Source organism: Phlebotomus argentipes, unplaced genomic scaffold, assembly GCF_947086385.1.
Source record: "Phlebotomus argentipes unplaced genomic scaffold, Phlebotomus argentipes genome assembly contig_2, whole genome shotgun sequence".
Lineage (NCBI taxonomy): Eukaryota > Metazoa > Arthropoda > Insecta > Diptera > Psychodidae > Phlebotomus > Phlebotomus argentipes.
This window is the reverse complement of record NW_026776162.1, coordinates 10,075,492-10,096,500: the sequence shown is the minus strand read 5'-3', so window position 1 is coordinate 10,096,500 and position 21,009 is coordinate 10,075,492. Positions and strand designations below refer to the sequence as shown.

The window sequence follows — 21,009 nt, the reverse complement described above, 5'->3', positions numbered from 1 at the left end:
TGAAAAAAATGCGGTTTTTTGGGCGATTTTGAGAGGAATCCAAAGTGATCTCAAGATGGATAAGAATTTTAGAGAATTCAGTTGATTCTCTGCCAATTTTGTGGGTAAAATCATTTGCCAACAATTTTCTTGCTCGCCTAAGCTTGTGATTTAACACGCCAATCTCACTCTATTTCCGCCTCTCTTGCAGTACTTCATCAACGTTTGCCGTCCGCTTGTGCCGCAGTACGGACTGAGTTGTCCTGGAGGATCGGCGATTTGCCAGGCGACCATCGAGAATGGGAAGCCGGAGAGCGAGAAGAGTCTTGGCTATCCGGACGTGTCGCTGACGATGGTCGGCGCGAGGGCGCAGCTGAAGTACTTGCGCGGCAGTCCTTGTCCCGCCGATAAGGACACCGAGCTGTCCTCCGTGATTGACTTCTACTGCGATGCGAAGAGCGGCCGCGGAAATCCCGTGCTGAAGAGTGTCACGCACGATTGTCTGTATGAATTCGAGTGGGCGACGAATGTCGTCTGTCCGGCGTTCAAATGTGAATTCTCCAAGAAACACTGCTCAATTCACAACGAACAGACGGACAGTGACTTCGACTTGAGCGATTTGGTAAATTAATCACGACAGTTTCTCCTTCTGGCCACGAAGCAATCTTTCACGGGTGTAATTTATGATTTATCCAAAGGTGAAGTCCAATGCGAAGCTGGACAAGCTGAAGTTCTGTGAGCTGGACAAGTACGAAGTGATGGCTGATTATGCTCAAGGCAGCGTGAAGGTGTTTACGAGCGCCAAAGAGAAGAGTGGTAAGTGTGATGGCAAATAAATCACAGCGAAAATAGTTCAATATTCAGAGTGAAAATTCCCGCATTTTTTTTTTCTTTGCGCACAGATAATTCCGAGAAAACCGTGAATATTGAGCTGAGACTGAATTGCAATGGAGACGAGAAGAATTCTTCATCCAAAGATGTGAGTAAAATATATTTATTTTCATGCTATTTTTCACAACACAATCGCAATTGGAAAGAGGGAGAATTTTGATGAAAGATTTCCAAAGAGCGCGGATTTTAAGAAGAAGAATGTTTGGAGTTTTACAATTGTTAATTCAATTTCCAATGCGGGTCAATTGATGACAACACAATGAGAATATATCTGTTGAGAATTACGGACGAAAGAATGCAATGCAGCGCAAAGTTCCGCCAATATTTTTCAATTAAACTCACACTATTAATATTTAACTCAGTTGGTTATATTAATATTCAGCAGCGTTCGTGTAAAATTTTCCCATTCAAAAACATGCGACGTTGTGGATAAATTTCATCCCAAAAAATATATATTTCCCGATTTTTTTTTCTTTCACATCAACGTGATTGTGTTTTTTCATTGTCAAAAATTCATCTGCAAATGCAGATAAAAAAAATGCTTGTGATACTGAAAATCCGCGCTCGAATTGCAAAACTCGGGGAAAAAATAAGCATTGAAAAGCTTAGCGAGGAAATGCTAATAAGAGAAGCTCTTAATGGAAATATCACGAGTAATTCCCAAAATAGGAGTTTGTCGTATTCTGTGACTTTTCAGTTTCATCATCGGGATCAAGGGGGAGATAATTTGCTCTGAAATATGATCAATTTTTCCTCAATTTACATAAAAAACTTGTTCTAAAAATTTATTTGGTTCTTCTTTCTGCATTTTCTAAGACCGCGAATTCAAATAATGGTTATAAAATGGATTTTTGCTACATTTTCTTTATCGTACTTAGAATAATCTTGAAAGATCTTTTTAAAAATTCCGTTAAAAACCTTTAAAAATAAAAAATTGGACGAAAAATGACGATAAAATGATATTTTTCAGGTCATGTTTTCTATTTAGTAATTTTTAATTAACAACAAATACTTGATTTTGCTAATAAATTAATGTTTTTTGTATAATTAGGCGTAAAATTGTCGTTTTTAGGTGTTATTTTGTGACTAAATCTGAGCCTAAATTAATTGCTTAGCACAAAACAGAGCAAAGAAAATTGATTTCTGATCAAATAATCTCCTTTTTGTTCTCTATAAACTTCAATTAAGTTAATTTTCTAAGGATTTCACCATAAATACAAAAGTGTTTATTCAGCACAAGAAATAATTACGACAGTTAAATGGATAAATTCTAGTCAATTGATTACATTGAAATTGCATAGGAAAATGCAATGACAAGTAAAATGCTATTTAATAGACTCTTTTATGGAGAATTCACGCGATTTCTCAGACTCATATAAACTGTTATAGCGTTAAATATGACTTGCTGAACTTCTGAAATGTTCAATATGAAAGTTAAAATGCATTTTGTGCTTCGTGTTCAACGTTATCGTGAACATCGACAGCAAATTATTGTGCGGCGCTTTTTCCCTAACAATGTTAAAGTCTCTTTTTTTCCCTCCTTGCACTCCACATTCAGTGACACGCGTTGGGTGGTTTTCGCCTTCGGGGGGCGCTAAGGGGTGGAGATTGTGTGTCTAATGAGTTAGTGTGGTTGAACACTAATTACATAATTTCTCTATTATTCTACCCAGAGTCAGCGAAAGAGGGAAGAAATTGTGAATTTTTTCTATATCAAATGGCGCACGAATGTGACAAGTTTATTTCATTTTGTGTGTATGATTTATTGTCGCTAATGTGACTTTTTGCTGCGATTTTCCAACACTCATGGATTGGCCAGAATGAAGACAAAGCCAATGAGTGACACTATTAGCAAATGTAGAGCAACTATTTGCCAATTTTGACATTCTTGTCGACTTGATCCATCATGGATTTCATAGCAAATGGCAGAGAGAAAAGGACGTTGTCTTCCCTGTTCTTCCTGCTGATCTCCTTCTGAATTTCTTCCCCATAAAATTGATTCTTCATTTCGTGAGTGATTTTCACGTGAATACTCTTCATACGAATTATCTTCTGTCTTCACGCTAAACATATTTCTTGGACGTTTTCTCTGTCCTTCATATGGCATACTGTTTTCTGCCTAAGGAAAAGGAAAATGAGTGAAATGTTGAAAACAATACAATCATCCCCAAAGTGTTAAAGTTAAGAGATTTGCTCTGATTTTTCAACAGCAAAATTTTCAAACTTTTACGTGGTGAAATGCAACAAATGTGTGGTGAGAAAAGAACAAGTTAATTTTGCCACTTTAGAAACTTTCTTCCAAAAGAGCAAAATATCCTTTTTTACCTCTTCGTAATATTGTCTTCTTTCGGCCATTGGCATGGAATTCCACACTTTTGCACCTTCGATGGCAATTTGAATCATGGTTTTGCCGCAACTCTGCTGACGAAACCAGCGCAGGAAGTTGAAGAAGGGATTTGGCGTCACTGGTCCGGATCTGTGGCAATGTGACATGTTTGTCCCTAATTTCGATGGTACTTTGAGGTAAATTTTGGCACTGTTCGTATCTCAAATTGAGGCTCTTTAAGTGTGCGTAAGAAAAGCAAATCAACACAATTTTGGTGACGATACGATAAAAATTTTTCTACTCTATTGTTCTTCTCCAATGCAATCTCGTTTGCTCACTTTTTTTTGTGCGTGTGTGATTGAGGCAAAAATTGATTGAATGTACTTAATTTTTCATAACAAATTTCCCCCCTTCCAATCGTCTCATCATCAGCGTTAATGCAAACACACATGCGGGAGAAATGTGTTGGCTTTAAGCTTTTGCCTCTTCGTCAGCAATGAAAGTATATACCTAATATGATAACGAAGCACGCAATTTGCATGTCCATATTCCACGACGTATAACATATTACAACTTTTCCACATAAACGTACATTTGCCATACCTTTTTACCTTCTGGATGAAATACTTTCGGTGTATTAGCACGAGAAGCGGAAGTACTTTTACGAGGCGTATTACATTAGATTTTTTGGGTAACGCAGAGGTGAAGATCTTCTATACAGGATTGTAGGGAAAATATTGAAGCATTTTGCCTTCAGATTCACTTAAAGAATATTGGAAAAATTCATTTCCTTCGCCATAAATTATAAGAAACTTGACTTTTAATACAAAAAACCATTTTTTTGTATCAAAATCAAGTGAAAGCTATAGAAAATAATTGGAATTCAGCAATAATATCACTTTAATTCACGATTAGAAGGTGTTTAAGAGTGCCCAAAGACTGTTGAAAGCAGCTTCATCACTTTTGCCACAATTCTGTGCGCGATGTTTGTTATAATTTTCCAGCAATAATCCAGGAGAAAAGAGACGAATTTATCTTGGCAACTTTTTATTACTTTGTTCATGTAATTTTTCTCACATTACGTATAAAAATCATTCCATTTTTCATAATTATACTGCGAAAAAAAAAATTTCGAGTAGTGAAGAAACTTGAATGAAGACTAAAATTTGGGGCTTTTGTGTATGTTTGTTTGATTGAGTGTGTGTGTGTGAAAAGCAAAAGCATCATTACGATCATTGCATATTTCTATCTATCTTTGTCTCAATAAACACCTATTATATATATAATATTCTATCAATATGTCTGAGCATCAATGTGAATCAGTCAATAATGCAGCATAGTAATTTCTTATACGTCTTACAATCAATAATCTTCAGGTAATAATAAATCCTTTCTATCTAGAAATGCTTAACGATTAAATGATTTTTTTCTTATACGTTCAATTATATAGGCTCAACTTCTCGTGATATATAAACTCTTATAAGTTATAGTTACACATCTTACAATTATAGCGAGTTACACATACTCTTATTAAATATAATGAGAGTGAAGTGAGGGGAAAAAATTATATATTTCAAATGCATTTTCTCTTGATAAATACGTGATGAAGTGTTTCTATAGTAATCATAATCATATAAAAATGGGAAGAATTACAGCACGTGTGAATGCTGTGCATAATAAAAGTTGTCAGAATGCGGGAAAGAGAGATGACAAATATCGATATCACATTTAATAATATTTCGTCTTTAGTTTTATAGTTATTCTATCAATACACACACATATAATATATATATATTGTAATTTAGGGGAAAAGGACACAATTTCATGCACAATCTCTATACCGTTCTTTTTCTTAAAATTCCAACAACACTCCGTCACACGATGAGGAATAGTTTGCTCGAAAATGTGGTGTATAGCCTGAGGAAATGCTCTCATGATTGTGACGATCAATTAACAATCAAACATCACTTTGCTTGCTGTTCGTATTGATGATGAATGCACCATTCACGTGTCCATTGAGGCCACCATTGGCCACTTTGCCATTTCGCGCATACGATAGTGACCCGTTGAGCTTGGGACTGTCGACAGGTGATGCTGCTGACGGTGGTGTGATTGGTGATGGGTGAATTAATTCTAATTTATCGTCTACCGAGCTCTTTATCGAAGTCTTGAACAGTGCACCTGTTGAAGACAGAGAGAAGGAATTTCGCTGCTTAGTTTGGCAAGAATTTGCAGCTGGATGACTGAAAATTACCTGCTCCGCCACCCTTGCTGGTCTTCACTGTCCGCAGGGCATAGTGGAGGCGCTCCCAGAACCACGCGTCGCCCCATTCGATGTACGTGTTCATGTCAATGTAGCTCTTGAGCTCCGGATCTATATTGCTCCTGTCCACATCGCCGTACATGATCACGATGACACGTGACACGTTCTCCTTCACTGCCGTGTGATGCGCCGTCCGGAACTCCATTGTGCCCCACACGGACTCCACATAGTTGGGACTGAGCACGATTATCGTACGACGAGATTCGGCCACGGAGCGGATTATCTGTGGAAGTGGCGCATAAAAATATTTTATGTAAGAGCTTCATTTCGAGCAATTTTCCAGCTACTTTTATCGGCCCCAAATCGAATTGTGTATCAGAGTTGAGTGAACTGAAGACGATAGATTGAGGCTTAAAATAGGTTTTTGTAGTATTTTTAGTTGGGTTTTCCAGCCATTTTTGGACTCTTGAGGTCAATTCTGAATCACATGTTTGATGTGTTAAGTGAAAGAAGATATCTTAACACAATCTTGAGGTATTGTTGTGCATAAAATACATACAAAATGTTTTCAAAGTTACAAAAACCAGAAGCTTTATGTTTTCCAGTGATTTAACTTAAGAAGGAACTGTGAAAAAAGACTTCCAACCATTCATATACGTCACATTTAACAGAGTTGTGATTCAGAATTGAGCCCTTCATATTCACCCACTAATTGACATTGGAAACGTCTTCAATGTTTGTAATTACTTTCCGAACACGTGTTGTTCATTATGAAGCTTCTGAAGATGTTGTATTTACTCAAAATTCTGGCCATTCAACCAAGACATTTAGTGGAATGATCTGAAATATTCATTGTCCACTAATTGACAACTCTACCAAGAGATGGTTCAGAGCAAACTGTCTTGGTGATAATGGTTAAAAATTGACTGTTAAAGAATCGTGCACGAATCATCGAAAGACGCGGTTGAGTTTGTGAATCGAAAAATTAGCATTAATTTCCAACGATGCTAATCAAATCAATCACCTTTTGGGTGTTTATCGCTAAAGGCTGGCAAAAATTTCATGACATGGCAAAGTGAGGAATTCTGTAAGTTTCTTACCTGATCGGGAATAAAATCACCAACAGTCCAGTCGCGTCTGTGAATGCATAAATTGAACTTCCGTCGCATTTCCAATTCCGGCACAAGTGTATCGGCAACGAAGTCCTCATCCTTGTGTGAATAGGAGATGAATGCGTCGTACTTCTTGTTGGCATCCAGTGCGTCACTGTTGAAGATGAAAGGGCAAATGTTGTGCCAATACATCCATATCTTAATTTCCTGCTGATACTTGTAGTAGAGCGCAGCGAGAATGCCAATAAGAATACCAAGTAGGGCGAGTGTTATGCTGAGCGCCACTATTGCTTGTACATCATCTGTGCAAATATCTCCGGGCACCATTTTGTTAATTCTCTGTCCATCTGAACACTCAATATAATCATAGTCATTCACTTTCTTGAATTGACTCTGGATATATATCATCAAACTGAGTGCTTCACAGTTACATTTCCATGGATTATTGCTCAGCGATATGTTTCTCAATGTTCTTGTGTTGTTAAATGCTTTCAGTACAGTCTCATTGATGTGGATCATGTTGTTATTTCGCAAATCCAGCGATTCAAGCTGTGGTGGGAGATTCTCCTTCACAATACTCGTAATGTTGTTGTTCTTCACAAACAGATGACGCACTTTGTCATAGCCAATGTCTGTGATTCGTGGTAGATTGCTGATGGAGTTGTTCTCCAAGTACAGAATGATGTACTTGAGGGAGGAATTTGTGGGTTCTGGCAGGACGGGGACGGTGGAGAGGCCGGCATTGGAGCAATTCACGAGGAGAGCCAAGTCTGCTGTGCGCACGAGGCATTGACAGCCGGCGGGACATCTCTTCACCTGACTGTTGTCCGTGTCGTAGTCGCAGAAGAGGTCGTGCGGATTGACGCTGGCCACCAGCTTGCCGGCGTGCTGTGGCGGAGCGGCGCATGTCAGTGAGCCGGGGACAATCTTCACCATCTTGTCCGTTCGCTCGTCCAACTCGTGGCGCAACAGGCGCACAAAGTACGTTATCAGGCAGTTGCACACCACAGGATTCCCATCCAGATAGATCGTGGGCACTTCGTGAGGACTGTTGAGGGCATCCTGGCCACTGGCGAAGGACTCCAGCTCGTACATGGAGATCTCTGATATCTGATTGTGTGTCAAGTAAACTGTGATCTTGCGCGAGAGGAATTGCAAGTCATTTGCCGTGAGCAATGTGATGTTGTTGTAGCTCAAGTCCAGTCGCTGCAATTGACTGAGATTGAAGAGCCAATCCTGGAAGATGCGCAGGATTTGATTGCGACTGAGATTGAGATCGGTGAGTTTGGTCAGATGTTGAAATGGTGAATTGAGATCAATTGGTCCGGGTTGATTTTCCATGAATGTCAGCTGATTGTTGGCCATGTTGATGACTTCCAGTGATTTTGTGGTCGCAAATGTGTCCATGGGAATTGTCTTGAGCTGATTGTTGTTGAGGTACAATCTCTTGAGATTGTGGAGTGATGTGAAGAGATGCCTGAAAAGAGACGTATGAATGACGTTATAATGATTCTCCTATGCCTTTTGTGGTAAATCTCTCATGACAACATGGTATGAAAGGGAGTTGAGAGAGCGAGAATGGAGCGAAGAAAGGCCAAAATCCACTCAAATCACGAGAAAATACACATTCAATATCCTTTGGACATGGTTTTTTACGTTAAATTCTTCCTACAAAGGACAGCAAAGACATCAACTACACCACTGCTTGATTGTAATCCTTTTTTCCAGAGTGCACAGCAATAGATCTCTCCACCACCCATAAATGTATCATGCGCGAAAATGTAGCTCTTCTTTTGCTGAACTTTGCGAATATATTGCAGAGACATGACTTCAGCAACTACTTGTCTCTATGCCGGGAGAACCGCCACATTATTCACGACTGTGCGATGGTTACAAGGGCCTCGACACACAGAGAGGAGAGAAGAAGGTTCATTGAACGTTGGCATAATAATTTCCGCGTGCTGCATAAATTTGGTTTGGTTGAAATTTCAATGAAATCGAACTCTTTACATACAAATTATGTTATATGCAGATGAGCGGTGTCACTCTAGCCTCAGACTATCTGCTCAAAGGGGGAGATGATGTAATCTAGTGAAATTCCTTTCGGCATTTCCGTGAGAAATTGATGATTAATAGAAAAACACTTTAAAATAATTGTAAAGACTGACAAAATAGTCCTAATAGAAAGTTAATGTTTTAATTTGTGGTTAAAAGCACGGTTTGATGCAATAAAATAGGTTTAATTACTCCAAAACTAAAATTAGAGAAGCAAATTTCCATCGGGCAGCCCGAATATTGCTGATTTGCATTTTTGAGGTTATGTTTGACTTTTTCTTTACACAATTTGTAGTGTTTCTTAACTTGAAAGCTTCAAAATAGTAATCTAGTCAGTTACTAAAATATTCTTTCGACTTAACCATAAGAATTGATCTGTCATAATGGTGTTTTTCATCCAAATTTCACTTAAATCGGGAACATAACCTAGGAAAACAATTGAAATTATTGTTTCTGAGGGGGAAATCGAAAGAAATACAATCAATTTAGGTTAATTTATCAAGCAATAAACATTGAACAGCATCATATTGTAAATATTTAAACAGTTTTATTTCTTAACATCACTTTTAATCACTTTATCTCCCCCTTTTCCGTGCCCACTATAAAAGTTTGAAGTACGGACAGAGAAAAAAAACGACGGGAAATCTCATCACGATGGGTGAAGTGGATGGACCTAGCCTATATATGAAGTGTATGTGTCGAAATTAAAATTAAGAGCGAATAATTTGCATTTTAAAGAGAATTTCCAGTGCACGGTTAATGCACACAATATGCTATAAGATACACAAGAGATATTGAAGCTATAACATGGTGTATAAAAATTTCCTCTCTCTGTGATTGTTGAGAGAGCACAACATCGACGGAAAGCCGGATGAGAAAAAAGGCCAAAAATTTATTAGATTTTCACGGTCCACTTAATAATTCTCATGTACAGACACACAAAACTGTGGTAATGAGTTGAATGTATGAAAAGATAAACTCTGGGGTGTTTGTGTGCGGCGGAGTGAGCAAGAGGGGAAGTGAAGAAGTGATTGTATGTTGAAAATGGGTATAATATGAAGAGAGGTGGGCATCATAGCAAATTGTGCCTAAGAATGGAATGATGGTTAGATGGATTGCTGAAGACATGAGGGCATTCTATGTGGCGAAAAAAAGTGTGTGAGAGAGAGAGAAGTCTTGCCAAGGAGTGGTTTCCATACATTTATAATGAATTCTCAAATGACACGCTAAGTTGCATTCTTGAAAACCTGTTTGGTGATGCTCCAGCAGTCTCGCTGGGCAGCGACTTTGGCTCTTTTTTTTGTGCAACTCTCCGCAATCTTGCAAGAGAGCGGAGATTGTAGTACGCGAGAGTGTGTGTTGGGGGGAATTCTTATTTCACTTGTTTTTATAGCCCTTCCTGGACTTGATATAAAAGACTCAACATCCAAGGAGGTTATAAAATAAATAAAATAATCATGGTTTAATGCGATGAGTCGCCATATGGCTATTAAGGTGGAACTAAAACTCATATATATGGTCAGAAATGGCTTCAATCGGAAATGGAAGGCATTCTATATTGGCTGGGGAGAGTGAATAACCTGCTAAAGCGTGTATAATTCTCACCTGGCAAGATGGGTGAGGCTGTTGTTGGCGAGATTCAAGTCAATCAGAGCCACTGTGGACTCAAAGAGACTCACATCCAATGCACTGAGCTTGTTATGACTCAAATTCAACTCCTCAAGACTGCGCTGAGTGGCGAGTAATCCCAATGGGAGTGACACTAATTTATTGTACGACAGATTGAGTTTTCTCAACTTTTCCGAACCACTAAACACATCACTGGGCAATGTTTCCAATGCACTTCTGATGTCAACACTCGCGAGTGCAGTGAGATTGGCAAAGAATCCAGCTGGAAACTCCTTCAATGATCCCTGATTGTATAGCAATGTGAATTCACTGAGTTTTCTGTTGTTCTTCAACAATCCCGCGGGCAATTCGTGGAAGTTGTTCTTATTGAGATGCAACACAGTGAGATTGGGCAGGAGATCAAAGACATCAGGGTGGAAGGATTCAATTTGATTGTAGCTCAAATCGAGGGTTTGAAGTGATTGAACGCCAATGAAGACGTCCTTTGTCAAATTTTTCAACTTGTTTGTCCAGAGATTCAGACTCTTCAACTGGGAATTGTTGCGAAATGTTCCCTCATTGATTGTGTGCAGATCATTTTCACCCAATTCGAGAAACTCGAGATTCGGCAGCTTGGCAAAAGCACTCTCAATGGAGTGGATTTTGTTGATTTTCAAGCTCAGCCACTTGATATTGGGCACATCGTCAAAGAGATCATCGGGGATTTGTGTGATGTGACTCGAGCCGATCACGAGGCGCGTGAGATTGTCGAATCCGCTGAGGTGTTGACGGATGAGTTTATTGCGGAACTCCTGGCGGGCATTATTGATGAAGAGTGTGTTGATATTCCGCACGCCGAGGCGATTCAGCACTGACATAATTGACGCACTCCTTGGCAGTTCGCAGCTGCTGATCTTCGCCTGACTGACGTCCTCAATTGTGATGTTGGGCAGTGATTTGTACTCCTCATCCGCCACACTGCAGCTGATGTCGACGTAATTCACGGGTCTCTTAAAGAATGGATAGCTCACGCGTATTGTTGAGCTCTCGCGCGGACACTCCAGGACATACTTGTCCACATCACTGTAGCAATCGCACGTTGTCTTGCACACTTCGTGCTTCTCCTCCGCCTCGTATTGCGACAGGAAGTCGGCGGCTGTTGTGCCGGCGACAAGTAGAATTACTGCAACTAATCTAGCCCGAATCATTTTGCGAGATAAAAGAAAAGACTGAAGCACACAATGCACATAAAACGTGGGTGAGCAATTTTCACTTTGACTACGGATGTCTTCAATCACTGTGTTTCATTCCCTTCGCGACGGATTTTAATATGATACCGCCTTGCGAAATCTTAAGTATTGTGTCATTTTCTCCTCTTCTATTCCCCGCTTATGATGCTTTTTCCTATTGTTGATGGGCTGAAAAGAGATCGGAGAGTAGGAAACTCATTAGAGATATATACACAGAGAGTGAAGTGTCTTAAGAAAAGCAGAAATAATGAATCTCTCACAAGTCTCACTCATTCGTTCACACACAAAGTGTCTTTATTACTTCGGAAATCAACGAGAGAAAAGAACCCATGATTCATTGAGAAAGATTCTAATATCTTACTTTGAGAGGCAGACAATGGCAAAGCGTAATGATATAACCTTTGCATGGCCTATGAGGAATATGATTCTGACATTTGAAGGTATAAGAGAAGAAGGTCTGAAAGTTACTCGTGATTTCAGGCTTGATTCCATATAATTTTGAATCATTTTTCTTAAATATTCAAAATATAACTGCTAGAATTTGTTGTTATTCGTGGAAATTTAGGGAGTTTCAGATGATTTTACAGCGCAATGCCGATGTTCAATAACTTCAATTGCACGTAATTGAGTGAAAAATGCTATTCTATTGTTATTTCTTCATTCACTGTAAGCTTAAATCATTTCCAATAACCGTGAATTTTCGCTTTAAGCATTCCATAGGCGCAATTTACAGCAAGGTGATGGCAAAATGCTGTGTTTGAAGATAGTGCTAATGCTTCTCTTTCGCAGATCCAATGGCGCTGTGCGTATTTGCCTTGATGTAATGACGTGGAAAAGAGATTGTAAAAGCGACCTAAAGTGGTTTGCTAGATTGTTGTTCTAAAAGTGCGGTCTCTTTTTCCCATATTGCTTATTATGAACTGATTTTTGCCACAGCCCATTGTGAAATGGGAGCTTGATGAAAATTTACTGCTTCACCGCTTCAATAATTTACATTTAATCATAGAGTACGAGTGAGAGAGAGAGACGAGATTACATCCACACACCCATATGTTATAAACATATAACGCCTGTCTTTCCCTCTGCAGAAGACCAACAACTCATAGAGTATTAAATTTCATGGAATTAGTGTTGGAAGAGCAAATATTCTGAGCTATGGAAAAGCATTTGGTTGAGGAACAGGGAGAAGAAAATGTATGTGGAAAATTGGCGACTGACTGGATGAGGTTTGAGGAGGTGGGAAAAGAGAGAGAGAGAGAGAGAATGAAGTGTGTGAGAGTGGTATCAGTGCAGAAATAGGGGAGAAAAGGATTATCGTCGAGTCTAATTGCATAATGCATTCTATCCTGGGATATTTTCCATGCAATGTTCACTCTGGCAAGTGATTCTGCTGCACATAATATACTGGATGGATTTCAGTTCGCGCGGTAGTCAAGTGTTGAGGGAAGATATATATGCATATTTTACATATCTAACTGTTACTTTTCTCTCTCTCTCTCTTTGCCTAAGTCAAAAGCGCGCCTCACACATGAGATTTGTGGCATACATCACTTGGCACGCGCGTCTAACCGTAAATATCAAATCAAATCAAATCTGGCACATCTACAATTCATAATCCATTCGCTATGCCGCGGACTGTCGGCAAAACCAATCTGTTGTGCGATGAGGAACCGCACAGTTTTCTCTCCCTTTTACAATTACCCTTGCACAATTAAAATCCAACGCTGTCACACTTCTTTTTCCGCACATAACTTCACTCATTCTGGAGGCATTTAAAGCATGGTACACAATAGGGGGTCTTGATCAAGGGGTGAAACTCTCTAAGCCATTGAAGTGTGATTCATCTTCACAAAGTGACGGTCTTTGAGTTTTATTATGAAGAAGAAGATGATGACTGGGAGAAGATTGAGCGGGGCATTCTCGTTAACCCAGGATTGCGAACTATTCTCATAGATATATATTGGCGGAGATGAATTCGATTAAGAGGCCAAAGTCGGGTATAATAATCTTTTGGCACATTTGTGATCAATCTTGTGAAAATGGAGGGAAAATTGTGACCCGCATGGTTAATTTGAGTAAATTGATCAAATATTCCATCCCTTCATTAAGTTCTCCAACCGAAAATCTTCTAAGTTCGCAACTGTGACCACTTAATTTAAGATTTGCACGTAAAACTTACGACCCTCTCAATGGTCTCACAATGATGGAGTAAAGTTTTCCGATTGCGTTCGCTCTTTGTGTGTTATTTTGGGAGGGAAAGAAAGTCAGTCAAGTATGAGTTGGTTTATGTGGGCATGTTTGTGGGTCTTGCCTAATCAATCCTTCTTGTCATAACAGGTAGAATATTACCATTGTTGCTCTAATATGTAACCTCTTGCTGATGGTGGAAGACCATAAGTTCATACACAAACCAATAACATGATTTATTTGCTTTATTTGGAAACTTGCTCTCTGATCCAATTTCACATCAATCTCCGATATTTTTCCTCCATTCTCCGGCACGCAAATGAAATTGATCCATTCTCACATGTGTGTGTGTGTGTGTGTGTTTTTCCGGAAAGTGCTGCTTTATATAAGACTATTTCTATACTGTTGAAAAACAATTATTACTAACTTCGGAAATCTCTCTTCATCAACACACAATTTCATGGTTAAATTCTCAAGATTCAATATGCAAATATTGACTGTAATATGTGTGTGTACTGAGAGAGCCTAACTTTGCTAGATAACGCGGTCGTTCTTTGTTTGAGAAACTTTTTGAAGGCGTCGCAAAAGCATTTAATCACTTTGTGTTTAAACGGCAAAGCATGGAAAATAGAAATTTCATAAAGTTATTTTCAGCAATACAACATTAATTTCAATTTTGAAAAGTTGGCAAAGTTGAGTTCAACAATTAGTTTATTGACTCTATGTGCAATTTGCTTTATTATTGAGTTGTGCAAGTTAGCTTGATTAAATGATTTTATATAACATGAATCTGTGGCAATAATTGCTTTTGACTTCCCATGGTTCAAAATGATGCTCTGTGTTTAATATCACTTCCGGCCAGAGGCAATCAAATGAAAATGAGTTATTTAGTTGCACTATTGCAATTGATTTCAATTTGTCATGTGACAACAAAAGTCAACCAGTAATTTGGGGGCGAGGAATTCTTTCACATCAAATGAAATCAACCAATTTCAATACAACATCAATCAATTTAAGCAATTGAGTGACAAATTCTGGCACAACTTTTTACCCCACACAGAAAAAGACATCTTCGAAAGACAATAGAGTGGTTAAAGAAAAGTAAAAGACACAGAGTAAAAGTCACAAGCTTTCCCGCAATTCCACTTGAAAATACACACGTACTAAACCGTATAAAATGTGAGAAGGTTTGCAAGATTAAAATCACAATTTGGTATAATAGACGAAAACATGAAAGCATAAATATGCACGTATTTTGTATTAAATGTTAAAAAAAAGAAAGAATGGATAAGAAATCATGGAAGAGAAAATTCACAAAAAATGTGTATAATTTCATTTTCTATGTCATCTAAAGTGAAAAAAAAGTTTTCAATTTCTATTAATTAAATTTCATGAAGTCTTCAATGAAATTAACATGGTTTTCATGAATGCGAGGCGGCGAACTCGAGATAAACTTTAATTGTAATTGCATTTTCTTGCAAACGGACATTCTTGACATTTTCATTCGCAAAACAAACTAAGTTCTCAACTCATTTTCAATGAGAAATTATTGGGGAGGGATGGAAAATGCTGAGAATTTGCATCTGATATTGCTTTATCAATTTTAAACTGCTTGAGATGAATGTAATAGGACTGTTACAGTAAATAATAAATCGGGTTACGTAAATATTTACAGAGAATCCAGGGTGAGTTAAAGAGTATTTTTGGGGTCAAAAGGTCGATGGAAATTTGTAAAATAACAAACATTGATAACTCGTCAAATATTTTCATACATAAAATATGAAAAATTACAAGGAAATTGATGGAAATTGGGAGCAAAGTCATGTTAAAACACATAAATATAAATTTTGTATTTTACCTCTGATTTCACATTAAAAAATCCACCTTTCCCTTAAAATACAATTTTCATTCAGTATCTATAACAGCAGAAGAAGAAAAAAACACCGTCCAAAACTCTTGAAGAAATCTCAAGTGAAGAGGCAAAGCAAATATTTTATGAATGTTTACCATTGTGTTTGGGATTCTCTCTCTGGCTCAAATATCGAGCATCTATCAACAGGACATGTATTGTGAAAGCCTCTCCAGAATAGGCACTTATTCAATGAGATTGCAGTCAATCTTGTGGAGGGATTGAATAACAATAGAGACATATTGATTAGTCATGAGAATCCATCAGAAATCCTTATATCAAGATTTACTTGTTTATTCTAAATCTCCGCACATTTATTCTATTTATTGGGGGATTTCTCAGCTCACACCATTGCCTTCTTACATGCGAAATATCTTTCTCCGGGCGACTCTTCTTCAGAATGGGAAGAAACTTTCTTATCAGCTTATGTTATTTTTCAAGACGGCGGCTGAATGGGCTTTTTCTTCGGCCAAAAACGGAGACATGGGTACAACAACAAAAAAAAAGAAAAAGAGATGAGAAATCAATGTGAGATGTGTTTTCCGTGATGCCTTTGCATCTTTTTCTCGGAGCGAGAGAAAAAAGGAACCTTGATAAACAAGACGAATGACAAATATTTCTGTGTATTGCAGACGTTTTGCCAAAATGGGACTTCCCCATCAGGCACTTTGTGGTGGTGCTTCAGAAATCCACTGACCATTTGCCATGACGTAGGTTGTGTGAGTTCTCGGAACTTATTTTAATTTATGCTGCAACGATTGAATTCAATACAAGTGGTTATTTCCCATCTTGTCGCTTAGATTCTTGGGAATTTCCCAATGCAATTCTCATTCACAGAAAATATTTCCTGTGAGCTTCAAAATTGCAATGGTTGAGAAAGTGTTGCTGGTGGAGAAAGCTTGGAGAAAAGAAGGAAGGAAAATTCTATGACACTTCTTTTTAATTGCACTGGGGAAGCAGAGCTTAAGGGTGAAAATTCCTTATGAGGAGAAGCGACTGTGAGAAAAGAAAGGCAAGAGAGAAAAAAGCGCCAGCTGCTGAGGATCTTCTTCTTATGGATTAGCAAAAAGGGCAATTTTCCCAAAAGTGCGGCCTTTTAATGGTCCCCTGACACAGACATAAGGGCTGTAATTACTTTGCTGGCTTCTTTTAACCGTCTAGAGTACTGAGAAAAATTTTATTGCCTGTCTTCTGTGTGCTAAGGCTGATGTGAGGAATTTCTATACCATTAAATTCACATTGGAGGGATTTTCCAAAATATGGCCCTCAACATAAATTAGGGTTTCGTGCAGAGGCTTATGCAAATGTCTGCTTTGAAAATGAATATGCATTTGATAAGGTAATTCTGGGGCTTCATCTCAGTGCCTACGCAAAATCACGTGCGTGTCTTCACTGGCTTTTCCTTTTGCAAATGTTAACAGTTTGAAAAAATTATCAATATGATGCAAAATTCTACGATCTTCTCTTGATCTTTGCTTCTTATTATGACAAAGTATCGATAACACTTATCATGTTTTTCCTCTCTCTGTCTGTCATTTGAATGCCACCGAAAATGTTCCGTGGAGAGAAATTTCACTTGAGGAAATTAAATTGTTGGTGTTAACGAGAATGTTATTAAATTTGTGGGATTCCCAGAGACTTTGCAATAATCTCTCAAGATTGTTTCTGCAGAAGTGAATGTCATGTGTGTGTTTTTATGATGAAAAAAAAATACAGCTAATTAATACGTGTGCCAAAAACTTTCTGTACATTTTCCAACACCCATTGAAAACGTGAATAGAATTTTTGGAATAGATTCTGTGGCAAATGTTGCGTTTTGCGCATTAAAAAGCGGATGTTGTGATATTTTACGTTGAATTTCTATACTGATAACTTGGTGATAATCATGGTCATGTTTCACTATTTTTTGTTATTCAAACTCTATAATCAAAGAGAGCAATTGTATGAAAAATTGTGCTGAAACTCTGTGTATAGCAAATATAAGCGTATCCGTTTGAGCCAGATTAAGTCTGTCGTAAATATCTCGGTGAATTCGTGGAACTGCACTAAATTTCCATTTCATATAAGCGGGTTTTTATTCTGAACTTGTTGCATCTTATCAATGAATTTTACTAAATCTAGTCTGAGTGAACGGAAAATTCGGTAAAATGTTACAATGACATTTTCCAGGAACTGATATTTTCTCTCAATTGATGAAGAAAAAAAACATAGAAATACCGGAAAATAATCAGGGATTTTCATCGATTTCCCAACCAGGAAAAAAGGGATTTGGTTGAATAGCTCCTAAATACATATTCACTTTTATATCTCTCCTCCATAGAAAGAAAAGAGAGTGAGAGAGAGAGAGAGAAGTGTGATATTTTTCCCAACTCCACAGAAACCTTTTATTGTAATGCTGTGCTTGTGAATTTCCAATTAAAATGTGTGAATAGAGTGGGACGCTCTTTTATGCCGCAACGGAGAATGGTGGAAAAAGGGGAGATGATATTACTGAAGAGTAAAGAACTGCTTCCTTTTCGACATATAAAACAACCTTTTAACCCCCAAGATTGTCCCAAACATACACACACTTTTTCTGCATGAGGCAGAATTGGAGATCCTTTGAACGTCACACGAGCGTCTTTTATCAATGCCCAATTTATTCCTTATGAATTCATATTGATCAATATTTCATATATTTGTGAAGGAACGAATTGTAAATTTAACGAGATGTTCTTAAAGTAAGAAATTCTTCGGCAGACAAAAACGGAGATTTCTTCTCTGCAATCGTAAACCAATTGAATTTTCTCAAGTGTTGTTTTGCATTTAATGCTATGTACGCAGTGTTTGTGACTTGTAGTGCTTTGACAAGTAAATAAGGAAACCCCCTGGTCGTAGTGAAGAGTGCTAATGACGAATTTTTATGCATGTATTTTTCCCAACATTCCAGTTTTCAGACAGACATAGACATCGTGAACACAAGAAAAGGCACAAAACAGTAGACTTGAGGTTGCTTGAGAACCTGTTACAAAGTTAGCCGCTAATTAGAATTTTCTATTTTATTTCTTCGATATTACAGTTTTTGTGTTGTGTTGCAACGCGCTGAGAGAGTTTCACACACACCTGAATTGACTTTGTATTTATTTCTTCACATATTCAAGACAATTGTAAGATATATAAAAATGCGAGAAGTTCAATTCAACCGATATACAACTGTAGCACCATGAAAAGACTCCCCCAAGACGCATTGTTTTAGTTGGGAAATGCGAAATATTTTTGCTTGTATTCCATCTCAACAACACAATCTCCAAACGCACACCTTCACTATGCCTTTAATTTCAATCATGTTTACCTTGACGAGCAACTGAACTTTCGGCCAACGTAATACCCAAAGACGAATTGTTTTCTCTTTGATTACGTATGCAAAAGTGGTTAAACCCGTTTTTGTTCTCGATTCCACTGTGTTTTTCCTAGTTTCTTGTGCGGGATTTTGGTAAAAACATCACACAATCTTTACTCTTTGTGCCAAATAGTCACTATCTGCTGTCAATGTCAAGATGTACTTGACTACAAGAGATTGCTTTTTATCTCAACCACACACTGAATTTTGTTTAAAAAGTCTGTTTTTCCGCGGTTATTTGAATTAACAACACTTTAAAGTTGTTCTTGTTGAGTATCTTGATGAATCAAAAGAGTTTTAGCACTGATATCCAAATATCGATGATTGATGTCGTTGATTGATTAACTCTTCTTGCGATATTCACTTAACATTCAAATGACCATTTAGAGTAAACGCGCAAAATGCTTCCGATCACACGAAAGTCTGCTGGAAAACTGACGTGTGAAGCAATTCGACAGACTTGGAGAGGCACTGTAATTCCCCTTCCACACGCTCTCTTGCTGTCTTCTTCGCTCACACGAAGAGGGGAAAAGTGAAGTCAATTTCGAAGAGCATTAAATTGAGTGGAAATTCACATTAACCGAAAGGTATATCCACACCTAATTGAATAATTTGAATATCGCGAAAGTGTAATAAAAGTTCACAATAAAAACTTACTGCTGTTGTGCTATAAAAATGATGTGTGATTGTCAAAGGGTAAAGAGGGGAAAGTTTAACTGTACGGGGGAAATTGTTAGGGGTATATTTCGGTATTTTTCGCACAAACTTCGTGGAAAATATGCACTTTCCGAGTGTGAATGGCATGAATGAGAAGGAGAGAATCTCTCGATAGCCTAAAGAATTCCATGCAACCCAGAGAATTTGTGTTTCATCAACAGAATTTCGTACTTCATTTGTGTGAAATGCTGCACAATATATTTGTGGAAATTGTACATATAGAGAACATCTCCATGACACTCCTCTGGGGGATTTGTGTGTATAAATAAAAGAGCGTGGACAATTTCTCCATGGATCGTTTTAATGGTTGAGGCTAATGTCTACCGGAAGGACATGTGAACTTTGTCATTCAACTCTAACCATTTCTCACTTCATGAGCATAAATTAAAAGTTTGTCTGTTTTCCACGATGTCTTCTCAACTCCAAACTTCCGCATATTATGCTCTTTCTCTCCCTCTCGAGGGGGTTCTTTATGTGCGAAAAGGAAGGATGTTGAATTACCTGATGAATTTTTTCCAAGCATTTCTTGGGCTGCGGAAGTGATTCATTACCCTTCTTCCTTTGCCACGGATGAAAACCAGTTGCAATGCTTGGAAGTTGACTGTATCCTAATTATAACATCATCATGATTATCTTATATGAGATTAATTGCACTTAATATATAGAGAAGTGTCAAAGGATGATGAATTCTGTAGCATTTTCTCTCGACAACCACTTCGCTATAAATGTTGACTTCATGGCATAAAATATTCCACTCTTCCTGGCTTTTAGTGTGAAAAGCATAAAATCAATTAACAAGTTGACAAAACAAGCTAATTGAACAAAAATAACACAATTTTGATACACTATTCAATGATACAATATTTATGCTTTTCACAGTCAAATCTCATATTAACTGACAATATTTATTGAGGGATAAAAGCATCCAAATAAACCTCTCAAATTTCCACTCTGCATTTGCATTATCGCGGAAAAGAGTGTGAGAAGTGTTTTAATGAGTTCATTATCACGTTGATGTGTTTGGGATTAATTTAAATGGAATATTTTTTGTGAATTCAAATATTTTAATTCTTGCAATAAGTGGTGATAAATGACAATAAAATGTGTTGTCAAATTGTCATGAATGAATAATAAAAATGAGACTAAAACTAATAATTTTCATTTTATGAATTATGGAGAAAAAAGATGGTCGAAAAGTTGGCAAGTGGAATGAAAATAATACAATTATAAATCATTTTTATATCTGTTTTAAATCATAGAATACAGATTAAATTTTCCCAGTTCACATCATGCACTGATTGAGCAGATATTCATAATAATTTTGAAAATAAAC

The 21,009-nt window shown here is 37.7% G+C and overlaps 2 protein-coding genes across 3 annotated transcripts in view; one reads left to right on the top strand and one right to left on the bottom strand.

Annotated features, from left to right (window-relative positions):
* LOC132265094 (cation-independent mannose-6-phosphate receptor) overlaps positions 1-21,009 on the top strand; it is a 37,520-nt gene that overhangs the window by 2,740 nt on the left and 13,771 nt on the right. For both annotated transcript variants that reach the window (XM_059765577.1, XM_059765579.1), the window contains exons 3-5: positions 191-601; positions 678-795; positions 882-958. In XM_059765577.1, the coding sequence (XP_059621560.1) occupies positions 191-601; positions 678-795; positions 882-958 (606 nt within the window). The remainder of the gene's footprint in view (positions 1-190; positions 602-677; positions 796-881; positions 959-21,009) is intronic.
* On the bottom strand, positions 4,211-19,385 carry LOC132265090 (protein toll). Its single transcript, XM_059765570.1, has 5 exons — positions 18,912-19,385; positions 10,232-11,652; positions 6,560-8,048; positions 5,451-5,742; positions 4,211-5,377 (listed from the first exon to the last, which is right to left on the bottom strand). Exons 2-5 carry the CDS (start codon positions 11,440-11,442, stop codon positions 5,154-5,156), a joined length of 3,216 nt encoding a protein of 1,071 aa, XP_059621553.1. The 5' UTR covers positions 11,443-11,652; positions 18,912-19,385; the 3' UTR covers positions 4,211-5,153.